Below are 26,890 nucleotides of genomic sequence, written 5' to 3'. Positions count from 1 at the left end.
AAACACCTCGACCAAATGGCTTCAACGCTGAATTTTATCAAACATTTAGTGAAGATCTAATACCCATCATCCTTAAAGTTTTCTATAAAATGTGCACAAACATACGTGTATAATACTATCTAAACATATATATGTGATTATATACCTATAAATGTATATATGAATAAAATTGGTGGGCAAAATTACTTATCGAGGCTATTTTTTAGAAACACATTTGTAAATTTTAGATGAATTGTTTTTTAGTAAAATTATATCCCAACTATTTTTAGATGCTGCATCTGTCAGAAGTATTTAGTTGTATGCTTGGTATAATGTTTAAATGGTTGCAGATTGAGGTGAATTAGTTTGAAGTTAAACATCACAAGTATGAGTAGCCTGTTTGATACTGTGATAAGAAAACAAGTCAGCATGTTTATATATAATGACTTACATTTCTAAAGGGGAAATGTTTTTTCTTATTTCAGGCAACCTAATGAGGCCTCTCTTGAATTATGGTATTGCTTGGTGAGCATATCTTTTTTACTTTATATTACTTTTCAGAATAATGTTGATTAACTTAAGTAAATTAATTGTGTTTTTGCTTTATTGGTGCAGTATGTCTATGGGTTTCCTGGTTGAAGAGACTGCACCAGTTGTTTGGAGAGGTCTTATGGTAATGTCAGCCATTGAAAAACTGTTGAGGCAGGTAAGAAAATTGCATTAAGCATCATTTTATTGTTGGCACACTGTAGTTAATGTATCTGATTGGAGAATTGTGAAAAGTTGTAATCAGGTTTGAGAAATTTTGCAAAAGAATCCAGTTGATACACTGAATGTATCATGTATAATGAGTTACCTGGCACCAAGACCAAATTTCACTGTTAACATGCTTTATTTAAATTTTCTCATTGCTTATGAGTACTAAAAATCTTGATGTCTTAGTTCAGAATACTTTGTTTCAGAATAAAATGAAATTTTGTTTCACTCTGAGTACATATTGCTATGTATCAGTGTATAAATTATCTGTCCAATCAATGTTAATTAACCCTTAAGGAAGAGAACAGTTGATTGGATAATCTGAAAATACCAGATGGGCTATATATTATTTATAGGAATAAATTTTATTTTTTCTTTGTAGCTGTGAATTTATAGTTAATTATGTTCTAAGTAAATATAAGTGATTTGGATTTTCTCCACCATCTTGTAGCAATTACTCCTCACTTATGCAGATTTTACTTTGGATCAAGTACCATGCTATAGGTTTACAATTCTAATGAAAGATATTCCTATATTCATTTGCAGTTGTGGAAGTGAGTAGATGAAATGTCTTGAACTCTGAAACTTTCCTGTTATCATTATAACATCTTTCTTCTACTGCTTTGAGTTCTGATAAATGTTCTCTTTGATCTCTTGTCCCAGAATACCTGCTGTTTTCCTATGCATTTAAGTCTCTTGGCTGCATTTCTTCTTTTACACTCAGATTCCATAGTTGGTTATTTCATTTATACTCCCAATAACACCCCTTCCTTACTGATTCCCTTGTGACTTTGACCTTAAATTGTGTGGATTAACCTAGCCTCTTTTTTGTTTTAGGAAATCCTAAAACAATCTTCAGTTTATAATTAGAGTTAGAGATTTGCAAACACCAAAAGGAAAATTCTGATTGTGTCATGAGAATATTTTAAATATTAATTAATTTTCTCCCTCCTATGTTAGTGTTATAATTCTCAACAGAAAATGATTCGAAATTCTTTAAAGCTTTATGGATGGTCACAAGAAGTTAGAAATACTCTTTCCAAAGTGATCAGAGACTTAGAAATCCAAGTCTATAAATAAGAGACAAACTGATCAAGGCCAAGTGTTGGTGCCCCCAGCTCAGGGATGCAGGATCCCAGCCCATAGCCTGTCTCCAGCCAGGTGTGCATAGGTCCTCTCTTTTCCGCTCTATGTGTCTTTTCTGATTCTTTTTTAAATATCAAATTCCAATAGGTGACAAAACATCTGTGCAAATGAGCCCCTGAGAGTGGAAGAGAGAGAGCGAGTGTGCCTGTGTCCTCAGGAGAGGGGCAAAGGAAGCCTTCCACAGAATAAGTGAGATTAAGCCTGATCATACAAATAGTTAGGCTATGAAAAAGATTGTGCCTGAAGCTCAAGCATAGACAAGTATCAAATCATTTCATTCATCTGTGGAGCATAAGAACAAAGCAAAAACTGAAGGAACAAAACAGCAGCAGACTCACAGAACCCAAGAATGGACTAATAGTTACCAAAGGGAAAGGGACTGAGGAGGGTGGGTGGGAAGGGAGGGAGAAGGGGAATAAAGGGCATTACGATTAGCACACATAATGGGGGCATGGGGAAGGCACAGAGAAGACAAGTAGTAACTCTATAGCATCTTACTACACTGATGGACAGTGACTGTAATGGGGACTTGATAATGGGGGGAGTCTAGTAACCACAGTGTTGCTCATGTGATTTTATATTAATGATAACAACAACAAAAAAGAGGTTACATATATTTGTGTGTGCGTATATATTTAAAGGAGTAAACAATAACCAATAATAAAATAACTAGTAATAATAACAATAATAACTTGTAATAATATACTGTGATAAAAGTGAAAAAAATAAAAGAATGATAGTGGTTGATTTTCATTGATGCCCTCTGTTAGGAAATTCCCACCTGTTTCTGTTACTTTGTTTGCTGAGAGGCTTTATTGTGAATGGGCATTGAATTTTTTCAAATGCCTTTTTTTCCCATTTATTGAAATGATCATGTGGTTTTTCTCCTTTATTCTATTAATGTGGTGTTTTACATTTATTGATTTTCTTGCATTCCTGAGATTAATTCTCTTGGTCATGATATTTTAATTATAATAAGTAATACTATGATTATTTAAACTATATTGCTGGATTGGATTTGCTTGAGGAATTTCAGGTGAATATTTATGATATAATTGTTTCTAGTTTGTTTTTCCTGTAATGTCTTTTTCAGGTGTTGTATGATATCTGTGTTGGCCTCATAAAATGAGTTTGGAAGTACTTTCCCCCTCTTCTATTTTGTGAGAGTTTGTGTACACTTAGTGCTTTTGGTTTAAAGTTTGTATTTGATATGATATACCAAGGAAACCTGGGGGTGGAGGTTTGTTTCTTTTTTGTCTCCTTGGTGGGGAGAATGTTTTAGAGGACTAATTCTATTCAGATCTTTAATTTCATCTTGTTTCAGTTTTGTTGTGTTCTATAGGAATTTGTTTATTTTACCTGATTGTAGAATATATACATAAAGTTTTTCATAATATTATCTTATTAACGTTAAGATAGAATATAAAGTGTAGCAGTGTCCTGTCTTTATTCCTAATATTGGTAATTTTTTTCTCTTTTACTCTTGAATTTTCTTTGTAGGGTTTTATTAATTTTACCAGTTTTTTTCAAAGGATCATTTGGCCTTCTAAATTGTCTTTATGTTTATTTCCTATTTCATTGTTTTTTGCTGTTATTAATATTTTGTTCCTTTTAGGCTTAATTTGCTCTTCTTTTTCTAACTTCTTAAGGTAGACACTTAGATAATTGATTTTAAACATTTCTTGTTTTTTGATGTTTAGTACTTAAAGCTATAAATTCATCTCTCTAGTCATTGCTTAGAATTCTGTGAATTCTGATATATTGTGTTTTCATTGTCATTTAGTTCAGAATAATTTCTTATTGTCTTTTCCTTTAACCTGTGGTTATTTGTACTGTTGTATCATTTCCTAACATCTGGGTATCTTTTAAATAACTTAAGGGCTTTTATTTCTAGTATAATTTTGTTTTGGTTATTGAATTTGCTCTGGATGAGCATATGATCCACCTTTGTGTTCATTCCATGTATTTTTATCAAGAATGTGTATTTTGCAGTTGTGATTAATATCCTACAAATACTATTTAGGTCAGGTTGACAATGTTTAAATATTTTATATCTTATTTTTTTTGTGTGTGTGTCTAATCTATCAGTTACTGGGTAAGGAGTGTTAAAATCTCCAACTATGATTATGGATTTATTCATTTCTCCCTTTATTTTTGTTTATACTTCTTTTGTTTGAAGCTCAAAACACATGTTTAGAATTATGTCTTTTTGGTGAATTTACCTTTATGTTGTGAAATGTTCTTCTTTATCTCTGGTGAACTCTCATCTTCGTGTGATACTAATAAAGGTACATTAGTTTTCTTGTGCATACTGTTTTTTATCTTTTTAATTCTTTCACTTTTAACCTTCTGTTTCATTATATTGGATGTCTTGTAGAAAACATTTAGTTAAGTCTTGCTATATTATCCAGTCTGATAATCTTTGCCTTTTAAGTGGGGGGCTTAGTTCATTTGACTATATTGATATGGTTGGGTTTAAGTCTACCATTTTGTTTTTCATTTCTTTCTTTCTTTATTTTTTTCTTATATTCTTTTGGACAAATGAAATGTTTCTTGAGTTCCATTAAATTCCTCTTTTTTTTAATCCTTAATATCTTCATATTCTTATTATTCTGTGGCTACTTCAGAGATTGTAATATGATTTCTTGTCACACTCTTCTGAAGGTTTATGTTGTGCTACTTCATATAAAATTAATTAACATATAACAGTATAGTTCCATTTCCCATTTCCCATCCTTTATGTATTGTTAGGATATATATTAAATGTATATATACATTGTAAATCTTACAATACAGTGTTACAAATTTATTTAAGTAGTCATCTTTTAAAGAAATTAAGAAAACAGTCTTTTGTATTTTCCCAAAAATACTATTTGTGCGATTTTTATTTCTTTAGATCTGAGTTTCAGCTGTCATTTTTCTTCATCCTAAAGAACTTCCTTTAGTCTTTTTTGTGGCGTATGTGAAGAATTTTCTCAACTTTATCATTTATGGAAATGCCTTTATTCTCCCTGTTTTTCACTTCATGGTGAAGTCTGTTGGCATTTTTTTTTCCTTCTTGTTAAAGATTCTGTTCTATTCTCTTCTGCCTTTCATTATTTCCAGTGAAAAATTTGCCATTATATAATTGTTTCCCTATGACAGTAATGTGACTTTTTTCCCTGGCAGCATACATGATTTCCTTTATCTTTGGATTCTTTTTCGCTGCTAATAGTTTAAATATTGATGTCTCCAGAATTATGCCCATAGTTCAAGAGCTAAGGACATGGACTCTGTAGTCAATCTGCCTGAATCCAATCCCTATTGCATATCTAGTAGCTGTATGTCCTTGGGCAGAAACCACTCTGGGCTTTAGTTTCCTCACCTATAAAATGGGGCTAATGGTAGTTACCTCATTTTGAAGATTACATGGGTTAATATGTGTAATATGCTTAGGAAGCATTATTGTTCTTTATCAGTCCTATTACAAATTAGTTTTTTGTTTTCTTTTTTAAAAAATATTTTAACATTTTTCTAATCTGCATGTAAGTAGTGACTTCTTAGAATTGCTTTATCCCTGGCTTGAAGTCAGGTTCTTATAGAATGGTTTTGTGTTGTTTCTTGTTACCTAGGGTACTTTCAACCTGAGGCAACATTAAATTGAATGCTCTGTTAGAGGTTTTGAGACCACTCTAGGGGTATGAATTCAGATTAGAAAGCTGCATGGGTAAAAAACTTGGAATTCATTTCTTAAGAAGGTGCTTTCCTGCCTTCTGCCAGAGCTCAAGAGAGGCACATTTCCTTGAATTTTATTTCAAAGTTGTGGATTTGTATTTCATTTATCTTTGAGAGTGTAGTATTTTGGGGCTCCAGCTTTATGTAGGGATCTTCTATTAGATTCTTCCTCATCTTAGGTGTATTTATCTTTCAGTGCTACATAGAATTATGATACATTTTATAATCAGTGTGGTGTTAGATTTGTTATTAGGTATCATCGTCACCACCATCCTCCCTGAGATAACTTCTGCTTTCATGGCTTGAGTCATATGAATTATAGTAAGAGAAGAGTGATGGGTTGAGGACTTCTCTTTGGTTAACATTTTTAGTCTAGGGTGAGGGATTTTGTGGGAGGAAAAGGTGTTAGTAAAGAGGCAAAGAAGTAGTTGAAGAAGTAGGAAAAGAACTAAGAATACTAATGTCCCAAAGATCAAGTGCTTGGAGCAATGGTTCTCCAACATATCTGCATATTAGAATCATCTGGTAATCTTTTAAAAATTTCAAATTTCACATCATAGTCCATGCTGACTAGGTCATGAACTCTTAGTGTGTGACCCAGGTATCAACACTTTTGGAGCTCTCCATCTGATTCCATTATGGAGACAAGTTTGGGAAACGCTGGTTTGCAGAGTTTTAAGAATGATCGGTCAGTGAGAATGAGGATTAAAAGGGCAAGGAGAGATAATAGATGTTGGCCAACCACTTGTGATCCTTTGGTAGAACAGTGAATGAAAAATGTTAGATTATAGGGGTTTAACAATGGATTTATAGCAAGACCATGGGGTGTATTCTGCTTGTTAGATAAAATAGGACATGTAGAGGGTGGAGGATGGGGAAAAGAAAAGGAAAATAGGATGGAAGCTAAAGGAAGAAGGGTATCAAATGAAAGCCCTTTTCATTTGTTTTCCAAAAGGGGCAGCCATATCTTTTCCAAGGTATAGGATATAGTGAAGAGGGACTGAAGATTCTAGAAAATGGCAAGATTATTGAAAGAGGAATATTATTAAAGAAGCAAAAGGGAATGGGGTTTAATGTTTATATAGATGAGCTGTTTTTGGAAAATAAGTATACAGTTCCAAGTTGGTGAATAGAAAGAAAGAAGAGCAGATGAGAGAACACTGGAATACCTGGCACTAAAAAGAGGTTATCAAAAGTTATTATTTCCTTGATCTCAGTGAAAGGAAAAAAATAGTTTACTCAATAGAGCAAATTTGGTTCACACATTTCAGTATTCATAAATTATCTGGGGAGCTAGTTGGGAATTCAGATTTATAGCCTCCCTGTTCCACTCCCCAACTTGAAGATTTTCCTTCAGTAGTCTGGGAGAGAACAAGGAGTTTGCATTTTTAATAGGTTATCCCAGGTGACTAACTGATGCTGATGGTTCTGAAATTAGGCTTAGGCCTACTAAGGTCCAGAGGCAGTGCTGTTTGACTACTTCCAGAAATTAAAAAGTGAAAGATGAATAAATGAATAATAGGACCCTTGTATAGCAGCAAACACCTACTAGATGCTAAATATGATGAATTTTTTAGTTTTGCCAAGTTTTTGTGACAGTCTTTATCAACTCTCTGAAGCCTGAAAGCCAAAAGGGCAAACCTGGTTTTAGATCCAGAATTGGCATGGCAGAAAGTCCCAAGGGGAAAATATCCAGGGCATCAATGAGGGAAACACTGAAGTCAAGGCCTGATTTCCAGGAAAACAGGAGGGATCAGGAGGCTGGGTAAAATTGGAGGGATCAATCTTTGCAAATCACCTGTGATAGGGAAGAGGTGATTCAGTAGCTGTGGGAAGAACAGGTATAAAAAGTGACAGATGAATGGATCTTGTTCAGAGAAGAGGGACATTAGAAAAGCTAGGCTGTTATTTTATTTTTTTATAGAAGGAATCTGGAAATGAGGTGTGATTAAGGAAAGACAGGTTTCTATTAGAAAAATGTCAAAGACTGAGGTATCTTTTTTTTTTTTTTTTTTTCTTTTTTAATAATTATTTTTTTATTGAAGGGTAGTTGATGCACAGTATTACATTACATTAGTTTCAAGTGTACAACACAGTGGTAGAACATTTATATACATAATTCGAGGTTCCAGCTATCACCCTACCAAGCTGTTACATTATCTTGACTATATTCCTTATGCTATACATTACATCCCGGTTACTTATTTATTTTACCATTGGAAGTCTGTCCTTTTTTTTTTTTTTTTTTTTTTTTGTGAGGGCATCTCTCATATTTATTGATCAAATGATTGTTAACGACAATAAAATTCTGTATAGGGGAGTCAATGCTCAATGCACAATCATTAATCCACCCCAAGCCTAATTTTCGTCAGTCTCCAATCTTCTGAAGCATAACAAACAAGTTCTTACATGGAGAACAAATTCTTACATAATGAATAAGTTACATAGTGAACAGTACAAGGGCAGTCATCACAGAAACTTTCAGTTTTGCTCATGCATTATGAACTCTAAACAGTCAGTTCAAATATGAATACTCATTTGGTTTTTATACTTGATTTATGTGTGGCTACTACATTTCTCTCTTTATTATTATTATTTTTAATAAAATGCTGAAGTGGTAGGTAGATACAAGATAAGACTGAGGTATCTTACAGTGCAGTGGTAACAGTGTTGCCAGATAAAATATAAAATATAGCTAGTTATGTTTTTTATTAGGATATCATTGATATACAGTCTTATAAAGGTTGCACATGAGCAACATTGTGGTTATTACATTCACCCATATTATCAAGTCTCCCCCCACCCCATTGCAGTCACTGTCCATCAGCATAGTAAGATGCTATAGTTACTACTTGTCTTCTCTGTGCTATACTGCCTTCCCTGTGACTCCCCCAACATCATGTGTGCCAATCATAATGCCCCTCAATTCCCTTCTCCCTTCCTCCCCACCCAACTTCCCCATTTCTTTTCCTTTGGTAACTGCTAGTCCCTTTTTGGAGTTTGTGAGTCTGCTGCTGTTTTGTTTCTTCAGTTTTGCTTTGTTGTTATACTCCACAAATGACTGAAATCATTTGGTAACTTGTCTTTCTCTGCCTGGCTTATTTCACTAAGCATAATACCCTCCAACTCCACCCATGTTGTTGCAAATGGTAGGATTTGTTTTCCTCTTATGGCTGAGTAATACTCCATTGTGTATATGTACCACCTCTTCTTTATCCATTCATCTACTGATGGACACTTAGGTTTCCATATCTTGGCTATTGTAAATAGTGCTGTGATAAACATAGGGGTGCATACGTCTTTTTAAATCTGGGATCTTGTTTTCTTTGGGTAAATTCTTAGGGATAGAATTCCTGGGTCAAGTGGTATTTCTGTTTTTAGTTTTTGAAGAACCTCTATATTGCTTTCTGCAATTAAATTAAACTAATTTACATTTCCACCAATGGTGTAGGAAAGTTCCCTTTCTCTGCATCCTCTCCAGCATTTGTTGTTCCTTGTCTTTTGGATGTTGACCATCCTAACTGGTGAGGTGATATCTCATTATGGTTTTAGCTAGTTAAGTTTGAATATCAGATACACAATAAATAATTTTTATACCCTAAGTGAGGTTACTCTACTTTAATATGCTAAATCTGGTGACGTAAGTGGAAGTGGTGTTACAAATATAAGACACAGAGGAAGGTGTTTAAGAATCAGGTTGGGAGAAGGTAGAAATGGTGGTAGAATGGAGCTAAGCTGGAGAATAAAAGCATGAAGTAGTACTAAGAGAACAATATTTAGCTGAGAGTGACTGGTGTGAGTAATTGAATGAGGTCCTCATTAGAGTGGGAGATGGGGAAAGGATTATTTTATGATGGGGATTCTTAGCAGGGTCATTTTTTTGTAATTTGGTGAAGGAAGATGGTTTATCAACTTATTTTACCAACATCTGCAGCTTATTGTGAAGGATAACTTATTCCAGATAAAAAAAGCAGTAATATAGGAATTCTCATGGTTTCAACTTGCTAATATTTAGTAATTTATCTGCATAATTTCTCCCCACCTCCTTCCAACCTCATCTCCTAAAAGGAAGGAAAAAGACTGATGAATAAATAAGGTGTATGTTCATGAATGCATTTTGAAAAAGCATGCAAGACCATAAAAATAGATGTTAAACTTTATGATCAATTAGGAAAACTAGGCAAATAAATGACAGTGTCATTTTGAGTACTGCATTTATCATTATGTCCTCCTTTTTAGTCTCCTGGTTTTTGAAACAATTTCCTTTTTAATTTTCCATTCGACTTTAAATAATTAAGGGCATAAACATCTAGTATATATCATTCAATGAATAACAATTAGTTTGAAGTTTTTCTATCATTTGTTAATATTTCTGAGAGAGTCATATTTGTTTTTCCTTTTAAATTGTACTCAGCTTAGGTATAATTAGTTTAACTCAAACAAGGACATCTTAGAATCTTTGAGTTTGAAAATGTGGGATATTGGAAAAAAATAATGTCAGTTATTAGAAAAAGAGCTACAGAAGGGAAAACTTCAAAGGCCAGTCTGGTGTCAGCACCTGCTGTGGTCACAGCATAAACCCTGGAGACCAGGGATTTTGGTAGCAGTTTCAGTGCTTTCAGTTCAATCTCCAGTATCCCCAAATGTGAAGCAGATGCCAGTTTTCTTTTCCAGGGTTCTGATAATGGCATTTAATGAGTTGATTGTTTCCTAGCAACTAAAGAAGCAGTTTCACTTTAGCTGATCCTGCAGTAGGAATGAGACATTTTCCCTTGATAGTTGGTATTAGTGATTTCCCTGACAATGGAATTTTACTTCTGAATAAGGAATGTTCTCAGCCTTTGGTTTCCTAAAGAATTTTGCTTTTCAGTGTGGGCTAAGCTCTGTTTAATCCTGTATAAAATGAAAAAAATTTGAGCCCCCTAAGTACCTCTCATGGGAAGAGCCGAACAAGTTTGGTACATCACTTCTCAAATGGCGTATGATTATACAAGAGGCTATAATAAGTGTATTTTCCCAGTGTTTAACAGGATTGTTAACAACCAAAATTTTTTCTGTATTTAGTGTTTGAAGCAACAGAGGTTTATTAAGTATTGGCCACTGTATTATAGAAAAAATATGTATGAAATTTTACTACCATTACCATTTCAATATAAAATCAATACAAAAATTAAAATTTTCTAATCTATAATCCACTTGGTTTCAAACAGTATTCCATACAAAAACTTATTATGCCAATTATCATTATAGTTCACTTTGAACTGTTTATAATTCAGTGTTTAACTTTGAGTATTAGTACTTACTTGTAAGGCATCAGTACTTAATAGAATCATATCTAAATCCTTCTTATTTGTATCCAGAGATTTTCTGCCTCTTAAGATACATGGAGGCATGAGAAAATACTTCAAATGACCTTCTTTTAGTCATTCACAGTTTAAACACTTTCTAAGGAAATTATCAATTTTTCTTCCTTTGACATTATATAACTAATATAAATTACCTTCCTCATCCAGATTTATAGTATGATATATTAAGTTTGAGAGGTTCCCTGACACTTAGACAAAGAGATAAAATGTTAACTGATGTTCTTAAGATAATTAAATTAGCCATATCTAAGTATACCAATGAAATTTATTGCCTTGTATGGAAAAGTTCATAAACTATACATTAACTATAGATGAGATTATTAAAAATCTTCATTGTCAGATTTGGGCATTAGACCTCACTCATTCCTCCATAATTTTTGCATTGTCTGTTACTTAGCAGTCCTCATACTTAAAGATACTTTATTGGGCCTCCATGAAGCATTAAGGAATGAAGAACACTAATTAATTCATTTAGAGAAGAAACTAATTAATTCATTTAGTTCTTTCAGGCATCAGATAATTTTTAAAAAAATTATTTAAACATGAATCAAAGTGTCTATATAACATAATTCAGTTAATTTTCTTTGGAACCTTAATCTGAAGCTATAAGTGTCATATATATTAAGCCTAGTTTTGAATTCTCCTTTCCCTTTTAAAACTGTAGATATTGAACAAGGAAATAGAAAGATAATGTAACTAAAGCCCAGTTCTTTGAAATATTTTTCTGAGGCAATATTATCTAGTAAATAGCTCAGTTTGATTAATCTAGCAGGGGTTTCTTTTGATCACTGTGCATTTATTCATTCATTTAACTATTTTCCTGAGCTGGTATCAGATAATTATTGCTGTGCTTTAAAAATATTATTGGATTTTTGTGTCATCTTCAGCAGTAGATATTTAGTGACTACTTACTATGTAAGTATGTTTACTTACTACATTTAGGGCAAGTTTACTTACTACGTTTAGTTGGTTAGATACTGAAGACACGATGTGTAAGATTGTAAGATGTAGTTCAAAATTGTAAAATAAAACTTTTAGTTCTAGACCTACTGCTGACTTGTGGTCATAAGCAAGATGTTTTGATAAGTTAGAAATCTTGATGACTTTCAGATACTGTTTTACAATGTTTTATTTAAGGCAATCAAAGTTGGAAATTAGAGGACAAGGCTAAGTATTACATAGTGTTTCCCATTCAAGTCAGTGGTATTGTTACAAAATATGAGATTTTACAGATTCATTTTAATTCCATGCCATAGGAGGAACCCTGCAGTCAGCGTCGCAAGAGAACAGCTTCTCGGAAAGAGTTGGAAACAGTTTATGAATATTAATTGCTGGTTATTTCCTTCTACTAAAATGTCCTTTTTCTGCCAGTTATCAGAGATGACTTACGTGAATACCTCCAACTCACTGACTGAGTACTTGTAAAGGCAGCTTTGAATATTGTAATGTTCTTTTTTACATATTGCTATTGTAGATATCTAAGAAAGATATTACAGTTTTTTAGACTGGCACCAACTGTCTCCAACTCCCCATCCCAAGTCATTAATGCCGTATTTTTTGAATGTTAGAGTAGATCTGGTCAGTGTCTTACTTCACCAATTTGTTCTTGTGTTCTGGTTCCTTTGAACACAGGGTGTAGAGACACTTTTCACCTGCTAAAACTACTTAGTGACCTGAAGGCTTAAATGGGTAATTTTATCAAGAAAACAATAGAAATAAAGCAATCAAAGTGTAAAAAGGAAAAAGAAAAGGAGAGGAGCTATTGTTTTCCAGTGTCAACCACTGATACTCTTATTTCTTGTTCTCTGTAGTTTTGGGTTGGAGCAATGTGTAGGCTAGGGGAACCCTGACTCAAAGAGCTTCTTTTCTAACCTGGTACCCAGGGAAGGCTTATGGCTGCAGCCCTCTGATGATAAATAGCTGAGTCAGAGTATCTTCTGGACATCAGTGTTCAGCTATCTTTGATCAGCCCTAGTTCTGCAACTGTGGAGATGAAGGTACTTAATCGTCCTTAGTCAGGAATCCCTTGAATTTCTTCTTCAAATTTTAACCTTTCAATCACATCTTGCTCTGTCCTGAATGCAGGAACTAGCATGCCATCTGCCTTTCTCCCATATGCTAGCTATATCATTAGCCATTTCTTCATACTGGCTCTTCCCTTTGGCAAGGTTACTCTTCTTCACCTGTCTAGTTACACGTCCTAATACCCTACAATTTTCAATATGGTACTAAGTTTCTCATCCCTGATCTTCCTCTTTCTTACCAGTTGAAAGCCTTAGCCCATCTGTAGGCTAACCCACAGTCTAGGAATGACTGAAGCTGTGGACTCAAGTTATCAGTTTTACTTCCATGTCCTTGGCTGAAGTGCTTCATAAGGAGAGAGGAGGGACCTTTGCCTGATTTTGTCCCTTCATATTAATTTTCATTCTCAACAATGAACATAGAAAATCAAGATTCTTGCCTTCAGAACATAGTAAGGAGGAAAGGGCACAATTTGACTATTCAATTCAGATGGAGTATAACAACAGATTTCATTTATGATTTTCAGCATCTAAATAAAGAAGTAAGAACAATTGGAGAAAAATAAAGCATCTGGTTTAACTTTAGGCCAGAGTGAAAAGAGATCAGAAAAGGAAAGAATAATAAAGAGAAAGGCTGCCCAGACACCAGGAAATGAAGTCATCATTGTAGTTTAAACTTGGCCAATGTTTCACTGATAAAGCAAAGATGCTTGAGTATTCTTTTGTGTTTGACACAGAGAAACATTTCCTTCTTTGTGTATCTACTAGGGGGAAGTGTCTTGTAGAGGGAAGTAATGGAGGTCCTGGGATAGTCAGTTCATGTAAGGGTGGCATATAGCTCTGACATACATGGGAAGCATGCAGAATGCTGGCTTGTTTATAAGAGAATTAATAAAATGAGCAGTCTCATTCTATTGAAGGCAGCAATCAAAGTTAGTGCAAAAGGAAGCCCTAATAGAAAAGTGTGCCAAGCCAGTGAAATATATTGATCAAAGTGGGATAGAATGATGTCAGACACAATTCATTAGCAGCAAAAACTAGTAAGACTAAAATAATTTGCCTTAGAAAATGAGTAAATTAAAAGGAGGCTAATTGCTAAACCCTTATGAAATCCCATTTCTACCTTGAACACGTCAGAGGAATTCCTAACTTTTTCACTATTTTGTGTTGAAATAGACTTTAAAGAATAACAGATAATGATTTGAACAGAATCTAGGATGAGGGTAATTATAAAAGACAGGGTCTTATCTTTTGCAATCATAATTCAAGGTCACATAAGATTACTTACTGGGCCTTTATGAGGGCTTCTTAGAGCTTGGCCCCTGTCGGATGGGCAAGGGTTACCCTGTCTCCTCAGTTACAAAAGGGAAATCATGGATCAGAGTGAGATGTTGGAAAACTGCTGGAGCTGTTTCAAGTTCCAAGAAGATTTGAACAGATCCCAAGCAGGCCTTGAGGGAAAGTTATGGGTATTACTGGCTATGTCATAGGACTGTGACCCTTTTTTATTATTTCAGCAGATAATATAGTGAATTGATTTTAAGATACATATATTTCAAATTTTAGTATCTCTGAAGTTGGAGTGTATTTTATAATCAGTAACATCTTGGCATCATATCAGTTTAATTGTTAATTTTTCTTTTCTTTGGTGTTATATAAAAGAATGTAGTTTATAATCTAAGCTGTTTTCTATTTAATGAGTTACAGTAGTTATTTTAGTTGTGATTACTTTAATGCTGGTTAAGTCCTATTCTTCCTTTTGCATAATCACTGCAGAGTGATTCCGTGTCATTCATTTTGGTGAACTCTTTTATTATTGAAACTGCTTGAAACTGTTTTAAATTGCTGTGGCAGTTTTGGTAACCTGTGCATTCTCTTTCATCCCCCATCACTAACTTAATTTTCCTCCTTATTACTTACCCAGAGACTGTCAGGTTTCCAATGTAAAACTCTCATGATGCCAGTCATTTCAAAAACTATCAGTATCTCCCTATTACTTTCTAAAGCAACATATCCTCTGACTTTATTCATTTTTTCAGTGGTTAGATGTTTGAGAAATTGTAAATAAGAAAGGCATGAAACCTGCTGCCATAGATTCTTTTGGTTCCTGTGAACCTTGTTGAGTTTTTTAAAAGATTGTCCATTCTATGTGATCACTTGTAGTTTGAAAATAATGCTACAGTGAATTACATTCATAGATGTTTTTGTGTGTGTTTAATGCTTGTTTTACATAATATTTTATTTTTAGAAAGAGTCCACCAAAAGAAATCACTCATGGTAAATTAAAACACCCCTTTTTTCTCATATTTCTTTTTTGTGTTTATGCCAAGCCTAAATATATATATATATATATCTCCATGGAAATAAATGTTACATCTTTATGATTATTTTATTTTGGTAAAGTCTATGTCTGGTGTATTAGTTACCTGAATGTAGAAAAATCAGATTAAAAGGTGAAATTAATGTATTATCCTTAGATAATTCTATACTACTAAAAATAGCTTTTTGTCATTGAGTACTGTCTACTAAGCTTTATACTGTTTACCTGTATTATCTTATTTAATCCACACAATTCTGTATAATAGGTACTGTTATTATAATTTTACAAATGAAGAAACTAAGGCATAAAGAGATTAAATAATTTGAGCAAGGTCCCACAAGTAATATCTCTGATATCCCAGGCTGAGCTTTAACTAAACTGTACACCTGAAGTTTTAAAATGTTTGTTTTCACTTAAAAGAGTACAACAACTCTTTAATATTATCTCTGAAATACTAATGGATATCAATATATTAAGACTTTTCCTTTGTCATTTGGCTACAGATTCATATTTTATAGCATCAATAAGGTATATCTAAGAGAATGTCTTTGTAAATCTCTTTACTCTGACACTCATTATAAAATGCCATTACACCTCCATTGCATTTTTGTTAATTTAGATACTATGTTAATTTGGTACAGTTTTTATATGGGGGTGAATTATAAAGTCATTTTAGTATTGTTTGGCAATGAGAAATTTTTACAGTCCCTTTGTTATGATGTCAGTTACTTCAGTAACATAATTCATTTATAAACAGAAGTAGCTATAAAATTTTTGAAATTACAAGTTGAATTATAATTGTTTTACAGTTCATTATGTGGGCTTGATCACACTTCACTGAGGTATGATGGCATTTCCCAGTTACCCAGAACAAGCTGTAATTCAGTAAAGGGAAATGACTTTCTGTCTCAGTCACCTAGTGAGTGTCTATTCTATCCAGATTAAAACTCAACAGTACTTTACTTAGTGGTTAATTGTTGAGACTTCTTCACTGTTCAGAGAACTTTAGTGGAAGCAGATGGCCATTTGTAGTTCAGTAGATTGCTTACTATTCAGTGACAGTTTCAGCAAACATCAGGTATTGAGGTCTTTGCAAATAATTGTTTTTTCCCCTCTGAACAAATTTGTTTAGGAAGAACAGATATTGCGAAGAGTTTCTCAAATATGAATTTAGAAGGCATAGCCCCATGACTATCCTTACTTCTGACATCATTTGTAAATTCAGGGGTTCCCAAGATTACCCTTAGATTCAATACTTTGCTAGAAGAACTCACAAAACTCACTGAAAACTATTATACTCATGGTATAGTTTATTACAGAGAAAGGAAACAGATTAAAATCAGCCAAGGCAAGAAGTGCATAGGGCACTATCTAGGGAATTATCAAAGGTGGAGCTTCCCTTGTCTTCTTCCTGTGCAGTCAGGATGCCTTACTTACCTGGCTTTGATGTTTGATACTATGCATGGAGTACTGCCAGCCAAGGAAGCTCACCTGATCCTTGGTATTCAGGTATTTTTGGGACTCTGTGGCTTAATCGTGATTGATTATCCATGTGGCTGATCTCAAGCTCTAGTCTCTAGCCCCTCTGAACATGACCCAAGCCTCCACCCTAAATCACATTGTTACCATTTGGCTTGCCCAAGGCCCCAGGCAAACAAAGACCTTAGAGATTACTTCCCAGAAGCTGAAGTAAAAGGCCAGTTTTGTGGGGGCCTTTTTGTGCGAGGCTAAATCATTTATTATGCAGATATAATAATACTGGTTTCCCGAATGTACATGTATGAAACTGAATTTGGATATTAACCCAGTATGTTGGAAACATTGTTATTGAGGATTTCTAGGTATTGGAACTCAGAGTGGGAGTTACTTGAAAGTACAGTTGGTCTGAGCTATAGATTTTTTTTCCAGAGAGGCTACTGGAACTGGTTCTTTTGGATACCATGAGGCCTACTAATTCTGTTATACACTGTATTCCTGTCATTCTTGGTAAGTGCCCAAATATAAGTCTTTCTGGTCATTAAAAAAAAAATTAAAATTCTCTTTTGTATACTGTTAAGGAATTCCTTTTTCCTAAACCTAAACTTCACTTCTTCCCAAATTTTTGTTTTGTATTTTGTATTTCTGGACATCCAATTTATCTTAAAGGAATTCTCCTTAATATCCTTAATTGAAAACTCCTTTATCCCTTTTCTTAACTGTAAACTGTGATTCCTGCAGACACTGTTTTTCATGATGTTTTCTTAAGTGGATGCAGCTCATTCCTTCACTTGTTGTCTACCCATGGGTTTAGGATAAGGTTTGACATGTTCTCCTTGTTTCCTAGGACAATTCTGCACTAGTACTCCACACATATATTCTCTTTGATAGTCATGACTATTAAAAGAATAAACACCTTCTCCCTTTTTTCTTTGGTCACCTTGTTTCATTTGTTAAATACATCAACTTTTCTTTTTATTCCAGTTCTAGCCCCCATCTTGGATGCTTCAGAGTCCATGTAGATAATCCAATTAACATCCTAGTTTTTCAATTTCTTCACCATCTTAGTGTGAGTGCTGTCAATCTCTATTCTGTTTCAGCCATCCGTTTTCATGGTACACCCTCATTCTTGTCTCCTGGAAGAACTCATTTTACTCATTTTGTCATAGCTTTTCATCATTTTATACCTATACCTCAGGTTCCTTGACTACCCCACTCTGTCTGATTTTTTATACCTTTCAGTTCTTTCCTAACATGGATATATATGACCCATTATTTCACTGGTTTGCTGATAACTTCAACTCCTTTGTATCCTTGTCTTTCTATTGTACCACCCACTTTAATGGCAACCTAGAATGGAGTTAACATTCTGCTCTATTATTACTCTTCGGATACTGGGTGCTGCTAGAGAGGTCCTTGTAAGTGGCACTATGAATTAAGGATTTCTAACATTGACTGAATCTGTTGACCAGTAATCTCTAGGAAGTTTTTTCTTCCATTCATTTTTCTGCCTCTCCTGCCTAGAAACCTGTTGTCCTAGGCAGTTCTCTCTTGAATTCTTCATGGGAACTATTTTAAAATCTGCTTTGTTATTCTGAAGATCCCTATCATTCTACTTCCCTTGACTTCTTTAAATTAAAAATTAATTTTTCTTACATAATTTATTTCTTTCCTGAAAAGAAAATTGTATATATGGTGCGAACTTTCTCAACTCCCATACAGTCTTACAAACTTTCCAGTCTTTTTCTTGCCCTCTTCCCTTTGTCTTTTGCTTCTTTCTCTTTACTAACTCTTACATTAGCATTTAAACAATTTAGGTGGCAGACAGTACTGGCTGGCTCTGTAAAAGACATTCCTAACCCATGTCTCCCTTACTGCCTCAAAATAGAATCTGGTCAGTTGGATAGTTTCTCAGCTTCTCTTATAGCTAAGAGTGGCTGTGTGGCCCCGTTCTAACCAATGAGATACAGGGGAAAGTCTGATGGGTGTTGGGGAGTTTGCTCTAAGTAACGTGTTTTGCTTCCTAACAGAGAGGCAAGGTTTACTTCTCCTCTTTGCTGCTTGGAATATGTTGTAAGGACAGATGCCTGGCAGTGGTAGCCATATTGTGGTAGAACAGGGAGACAGAAGGATCATTGGTCTGATGACATCACTGAGATTCTGAAAAAAACTCTTTCAGATTTTTTGTTAAGTAAACAATAAATGCACCAATGGCTTAAGCATTACTAGTTAGGTTTTTCTGTTACTTGCAGCTGAAAGCATCTTAACTTAGGACATGTAAGTTTCTCCCAAGAAAAAAACAAAAACAGGCAACTCTTTTTTGACTCCATTAGATGTAAGTCTAATTTTTCTTGTCCCTTGCATCCAAACTTCTTGAAAGGATTTTCTAAATCTATCATTCCCTCATCTACTGTCTACTTCTGTCTGTATTCACTTCTACCATACTTTAGCAAGGATTACCATAGATGGCTTTAAAAAATAATCCTTTGCATACTTTTCAACTCTTTTTAAAACTCTCTCTTTGAAGTGTTTGATCTATCAACTTTAATCTCGAAATATTTTTTCCATTAGTTTCCTTAACACCACATTCTCCCCTGCTTTCTACATTTTATCTTCTCTTTCTCATTCCACTTTATAGTTTCCTCTTCCTCTACTCATTTTTAAGTATTAGTTCTCAGCTCAGGTATAGTTATCCCAATTTTACAGGCTTAGAAACTAAGTAACCCAAGGTCAAAGAATAGTAAATGGTGCAGCCAACTTCAAAAGTTCATCTCTTGGAATCTCTTCTGATCTTGAGCTTTCCCTGGGCAATGCCATCCAATCCTGAAGCCCAGATATATATATATATGTTCACCCCAAATAACTCTTTGAATTGTAGATACATATATCACATGTGCAAGTCCCTACTGGATAGCTCTGCTTGATCTGTTCCATGAATACTTCAGAGTTGTGAAGTCCAAATTAGAACTCATCATAGTTCACAAACACCTGAAATGCCTCCTTCTTTGCTTGTGACAAAGACTCAGTGATTTGCACTACCGTCCATGTAGCTGTTCAAGCCAAGTCCTGGGTGTCATCCTTGACTCATCCTTCTACCTCTGCTCATACTCACTGTGCTGTGTCCTGTCCCTCAGCACAAGCCATGCCTGTTTCTCCCGTGGGAAAGCCATACCTATATCCCTTTTTAATCTGAGAGAGGATAATTTTGCTTAAATGCAGATCTCATGTTACTTTCCTGATTTATACTCTTTAGTGACAACTTGTTTCTGGACAAAAGTTCAATATCTCACTTAGGAAGTAAAGCCCCTCTTAATCTGATCACAGTTCGCTTCCCCATTCCCACTCTCTGCTCCAGTTGTCCTAAACTATTTGCTATTCTGGACTTATTTTGTAGTGTCTTACCTCTAGCACTTCCCTCATGCTCTTCCTTCTTGCTGAAATCCTCTCCTATAACTCTTGTCTCCTTCTTCAGGTCTCAGCTTAGATGTCACCTCCTTTGGGAAAGACTTTTGTGATACTCCCACCCCAATACTAAGAGCTCTTGTGTGCTTGCAGTGCCTTGAAAGGGCCACACACTCTCTTAGAGCCTTTGTACATATTGCTTCCTTCCTCTGCCTTCTGTCTCTTATCTGCCTCCTTCTTGTTGCTCTTCATTCCAGATAATGCTTTTTAGTGGTTCTATCTTTTCTCCCATCACAGCTAAGAAAGTCTTCTGTTCATTTTGTGAAGTTTGAAACAAATCTATTGCATTTTTGTATTTTAGACATTTAGAATCTTGAAGTTTGCTTATAATTTGTGTCTCCTTTTTCCTTAATCCAAGCCTTCAAAAACAAAATAAAACCTAGCCTATTCTTTAGCTTTATGCTTCCTCAAGCAAGCTGACATTGCCTAACTTGAGAATCGATTATGTGTCAGAAGTCAGCTGATGCTGTTTGGAAAAAAAAAAAAGGCATTTGCAGCTTTCAGCTCCAGCCACTGAACCTGACAAGTTCTGACATCTCTTCTCTTGGCTGCCTCACTTCTTTTTCTGTTTCCATGGAAATGGACATCAGATCATAGAAACATGGTAAGATACTGGTGGCTAATTGCTGTTACAGATTTCTGAGTTCTCTTTGTTTGTGGAGTGATTATTTTAGTGACTCTTGCCCCCTATATAGTATGTGGTTGTTAACTAAACCATCTAAGAAAGTTTCAGGGTTACAGAGCTAGCTGATATTTCCCAAGTGTCACTAATTTGTATCCTAAAATGTTTTCCCTGTTTCAGCTCTTAGGGAAAATATATTTTAATTTAAGAACTGTAATCTTGTCAGAGAGGAGCACTAGATTTCAAGCCAGGAGACCTGGTCTTAGTTCCAGAACTGCTACTGTCTTTTAGTTTGACCTTGGTCAGTTTCATTATATTTATTGAATGATCCCATTGCTACTAGTGTCCTAGAGAAAAGACTGCCTCTCTACCAGTGTGTTTTAATAGAAAACATAGAAATGAGATACATAACTAATTTTAGTTTAGGAGATCAAACCAGGTTTCTGAACATCTAAAATGGAAAAATGCTTTTAATTCCAGCTCTTTATTTTTCTCTTTCTGTAAAATGATCAGAATAAGGCTTGTCATGTGACTGGGAATATGAAGTTAAGCTTCTCTTTAATGTGCATGTGCTTCCCAAGACAAATATAACCTATTTTATGACAAAGTAAAGTGATTAAAATTATAGTTGAAAAGGTCTTTTAATTATCTGTTTAATGAAGTTATTACATTGCTTATCTAATTTGTATTTTATTCACATCCGGGACGTAGGAGGATTTGTCATAGCCATATGCTTCTATATGGCTTGTCTATTACCACGTTAGGATTTCCTGGTAATCTAAATTTAGAACCTGGAAAATCAGGTTTTGTTAAGTACAAAAGGGACTGGCATATACACATAAAAAAGATTAGTATTTGCTGAGCTGCCTCTTCAGCACATAGTGTCTGCTCTATATCAAATGAACCTGGGTCATTGAAATTGAGTATGAACAGAATAAATCTATTTTGCATGACTACACAGAATAAAATATAGGTTTATACCAAACTCCCACTTGTAGGTGTATATGTACAGACATAAACCATATATAATAAGACATTATAAATAAATTAAATGGGAAATAATCCATTTTATACTTTGTAATTGTGGCCAATTTTTTGAAGCGAAAAAAAAAAACTGCCTTATTCAATTTGCTGGGAATTTGATCTCCCATAAAAAACCTTCAGGAGACTTGAGGTCTGATCATGTCAGATCCCCTCGGTTTGTGACAGAGCTTCAGGCTCCAGTAGATTTACCACAGGCTGCAGTGCTTTAAGGTACAGTGCTGTGGAACAGAAGTTTATTTTTAAATAAAAAATATTCCATAGTTATAGTATAACTAGATAACCAGTAAAAAGCGTTTAAGAAAAAAATTATAATGACCCATTACCCTACTCTCAAAGTGAGCCCCTGTTGACTTTTGACATATTCCTTCAATTAAAAAAAATTCTAATAGAGAAAACAAAATCTGGATGATGCTGTGTGGGATGCTTTGTAGCCAGCTTACTCCACTTACCATATTGTGAACATTTTGCCTTGGTATTCTATACTCTTTAAGGATGACTTTAATAAGTATATAATATGCTGTCTTAAGTGATTCCATTATTTATTTGACTTCAAAGCTATTAGTGGATATTCAGATTGTTTTCTTCCATAAAGTTTGAGCAGGAGCCTATAAACTTTGCCTATCCCTTCAGTCAAGGTAGAAAGTGCCTAAATTACCTGGTTTTCTGGGCTGGTACCTTAATAATTTTTACTGTCATTTATTCTTGTCCACTATGAAATTCTACTAATTTTATTTCCAAAATGTCTTTTGAATTTATTCCTTCATCTCTGTTCTCACTGTGACTGAAGTAGTCTGAGTCTTCATCATCTAACTTGGATTACTGCAGTGGTCTCATACATAGCTGATCTTCCTACCTCTGGTCTCTTCTTCCCATGTATTACTCATCCCATGATCAAATTTGTCTTTCGAAATCATGGATGGTCTTATATCCTCTGGCTTTAAAGTCTTTAATGTTTTCTCATTGTCTGCTTGCTGCATAAAGTTTTAACTCCTTGGCCTGGTATTTAAGAGCATTCACATTTTGGGCCCTTTTAACTTCCTTTCTCTCTTCTCCTTTCCACATTCCACATATCCCAGGTAGCCTTCGCTGAACACAAACTTCATGTAATTACTGCCATTTCCATTTCCTAGAATGTACTATCTCCCACCTACTACACCCCACCTCAATACTCCCTTATTTCAAGACTTCAGCTCAAGTGCTACCTATCCTATAAATCTCTGCTATCCAATGCAATAGCCACTAACTACATGTGGTTATTAAAATTAAAATTAAATTAAAAATTAAAATTCAGGTTTTCAGTCATATTAGTCACGTTCCAAATGCTCAATAGCCACAGGTGGTTAGTGGCTATTGTATTGGACAGCAAATATTAAAGAATCTCAGCATTGCTGAAACCTCTTTGGACGGCAGTGCTATAAAGCCTTTCCTGAAATAATTGATTTCCTCCTGCGAGCTTCCATAACCCTTAAGATTTACTATTTTAAAATGCCCTTTATGGTGAGTGAGGAACCAAGCCTTATTATTTTCATTTCAAACACCCAGAATTGTGCATGGTATGTAGTTGAATTTCAAGACTGAATGAACAAATGAGTTAAAAATGACATGAGGTTGTGGGAGTCATGAATAATGACAATGTTAGGGGTCTTTCAAGTCAAGAGAAATGCTGATACACTTCTGTAAAGTGCATGCTTATCAGTTTCACTTCATTTGTGAATGATACAATACAGTACACAAAAGTATAAAGCACTTCTAGTAGATTCCACACTATTGCCTGAGTTTATGTTCCATGAACTGATAGGGCAGACATTTAGGGTGGCTTAGTTTGTGTCTGGAATTCTCACTTCCTTTGTTTTGTTTCATTTTCATAATATTTTTATGAGAAGTAATTTTAATTCTTCTGTTTTGTAGATAAGAAATGAGAAGCATAGAGAAAGCTAAGTTGCTTATATAAGATCACATAATAGCTTGGAAGAGACTTTATTTTACACCTCAGCAGCCTCTCATGTAACCCTGTTTGAATTGTTAATACATTCAGTGTGTCTTGATAGCTTGGTGATTTATGTATTTTGTGATTGTACATAGCCCACATACGTCTTGATTTTTGTTTTTTAGAAAAACCAACAGCCTGAAAAAATACTAAAGAAGGAGATTATAATGCCCCATGTTAACATTTTGTGATCCACTCCTATGGCCTAGTACTGTGCCTGGACTGACAGGATCTAACCAGATCAGATTAAAGGAAAAACAATAAATTGTATAAGGAGTAGAATTCCAAAAGCCTTTTGGAGGCACTTAATTACTTTATGAGCTGCAGTTGCCATCTTATGCCACCGGCTCTCTAGTTAGTTTTCAACAACTTCCCAAAGCCGATAATCAACATTTTAAAAAAATCACACTATAGTGCCTGGCACAAAGTTAGTGTTCAGTGATGTTTCATTTAATGAATACATGAAAAATAACAGAAAAATGGGTATTGGTTATATGATAGCTAACATTGTTTGAATGTTTTTTGTTTGCAAGCATTTCTAAGTTCTTTACTTGCATTATTTCACTTCATTTATTGAGTGATGGTTGTTCTAGGCACCATGTTTGATGCTGAAGATACAGTTGTGAAATGAATGAAAATTCTGCTCTCATGGATCATACTTTTTGGTGGGAGATAAGAAATAAATAGATAAAAGCATATATAATATTGGTTAATGATCAATTCTGTGGAAAAAAATGGAGAATGATAAGGGAAAGCTTATCCAAGAAGTTGACATTTACAGCAGACTTGAAGGAAAGAGAGAGCCATCCAGGTATTTGGGGTAAGAACATTTAAAATGGGGGAAACTGTAAATAGTGAGGAAGGAAGCCAGGGGACTTGTAAGGAAAGAGAGTGGATGGAAGGGAGGAAAGAGAGTGAGCCATCCACGTTTAAGGTGGGGGAAACAGTGCAAAAAGTGAGCAAGGAAGCCAGGGGACTAGATCATCAACGATTTTACAGGTAATGGTAAGGACTTTGGATTTTATTCCAAATTTAATGAAAGCCATTTGAGGTTTTTGAGTGACATAGTCTGATTTTTGTTTTAAAAGGATCACTTTGTCAGTTGTGTAGAGAACAGAAGCAGATGGAGTGGGAAGGAAGGAGTGAAAAGAATGGAAGTAGGGGGACCAATAAAGAACCTGTTAGAGTGTTCCAACAACCCTGTGAGATAGGTTCTACTATTTTCTCCAATTCTGAGTTAGAACACAGAAATCCAGAGAGATTAAGAGGCTGTTTAATGCTACAGATCCAGTCTGTTTTATTAATCCCTGCAATTTTGTTATACTGCCTGACTTCCATGAATGAGGTTTAAAAAATGTTGGCATTGTGTATTATCCCAATACAGCTAATATGTAAATAAGTTTCCAATGGATGTTCTTTCTTAATTAGAACATTTTATTGATAGATAGCAACTTCTCAAAGCATATATTGCATAGAGTTTGTTAATCAAAGAGAAAACAGTGTATCTATATGGAGAGTTCTGTAGGTAGGACAAGAATATGTGTATTATTAAAAGGTATCTGAAGTTAGAATGCTTATTTTTAGCACAAGTTGATTTTTATGCAAGCATAAACTACTTTGAGATTTTGTTTCATTGTAAAACTTGTTCATGTAAATAATGAAAGCTCAGTGATTGAATTAAATGTGAAAACCAGCACCATATTTAGGTTAATATGGTATCTCATAGAGCATGGGCTTAGGATAAGAATATGATCTTGGAAAAATTCCTTTAATCATTCTAAGCCTAAATATAAATCTAAATCATGTCTAAATCTAAAGTGAAGATAGTATTATTTACTGCATTGGACTGTTGTAGGAATTAAAATTTGTTTTTTTTTTTTTGGTCTTAAGGCATATGAGTTCTTTATATTTTGGATGTTAATCCCTTATCAGATAATTCATTTATGAATATATTCTCCCATACTGTAGGTTGCCTTTTTGTTCTTCTGATGGTGTCCTTTGTTGTAGAAAAGCCTTTTAGTTTGATGTAGTCCCACTTGTTCATTTTTTATTTTGTTTCCCTTGCCCAAGAAGATGTGTTGAGGAAAATATTGCTCATTCTTAAGTTCAAGATATTTTTTCCTGTGCTTTATCCTTAGAGTTTTATGATTTCATGGCTTACATTTAGGTCTTTGATTCATTTTGGGTTTACTTTGTATATGGAGTTAGATAGTAATCTAGTTTTGTTCTCTTCCATGTAGCTGTCCAATTTCCCCAATACCAGCTATTGAAGAGACTGTCTTTTCTCCATTGTATATTCATGGCTCCTTTATCATACTTTAATTGACCATATATGTGTGGGTTTATATCTGGGCTCTCTGTTCTGTTCCTTTGATCTATGGGTCTATTCTTGTGCCAGTACCATACTGTTTTGATTATTATAGCTTTGTAGTATAGCTTGAAGTCAGGGCTCATAAAATCCACAGCTTTGTTCTTTCTCAGTATTGCTTTGGATATTTGGAGTCTTTTGTGGTTCCATATGAATTTTAGGATTATTTACTGTAGTTCATTGAAAAATGTCATTGCTGTTTTGCTAGGGATTACATTGGATCTATTAATTGCTTTGGGCAGGATGGCTATTTTGACAATATTAGTTCTTCCTATTCATGAGCATAGATTTCCATTTATTTGTGTCTTCTTTAATTTCTCTCATGAGTGTCTTATAGTTTTCAAAGTACAGGTCTTTCACCTCCTTGGTTAGGTTTATTCCAAGGTATTTTAGTCTTTTGATTATTCCATTTTATTCAAATGGAGTTGTTTTCTGATTTCTCTTTCTGCTAGTTCACTGTTAGTATATAGGATCCCAGCAGATTTCTGTGTGTTAATTTTGTATCCTGAAACTTTGTTGAATTTAGTTATTAGTTCTAGTAGTTTTTTCATGGATTCTTTAGGGTTTTCTATATATAATATCATGTCATTTGCAAATAGTGACAGTTTAACTTCTTCCTTACCAGTTTG

At 34.5% G+C, this 26,890-nt stretch overlaps 1 protein-coding gene across 8 annotated transcripts in view; it reads left to right on the top strand.

Moving 5' to 3' along the window:
• Positions 1–26,890, top strand: part of NUBPL (NUBP iron-sulfur cluster assembly factor, mitochondrial) — a 256,075-nt gene that overhangs the window by 106,871 nt on the left and 122,314 nt on the right. For 7 of the 8 annotated variants that reach the window (XM_057488510.1, XM_036881309.2, XM_036881307.2 and 4 more), the window contains exons 5-6: positions 465–504; positions 595–685. In XM_057488510.1, the coding sequence (XP_057344493.1) occupies positions 465–504; positions 595–685 (131 nt within the window). Of the gene's footprint in view, positions 1–464; positions 505–594; positions 686–20,402; positions 20,845–26,890 lie in introns of those variants that run through there. The other variant, XM_036881312.2, reaches the window with a different exon arrangement.

The sequence above is a fragment of the Manis pentadactyla genome, chromosome 11 (assembly GCF_030020395.1).
Source record: "Manis pentadactyla isolate mManPen7 chromosome 11, mManPen7.hap1, whole genome shotgun sequence".
NCBI lineage: Eukaryota > Metazoa > Chordata > Mammalia > Pholidota > Manidae > Manis > Manis pentadactyla.
Note: the sequence above shows the minus strand (reverse complement) of the source record. Positions and strands in the feature narration are given on the sequence as shown.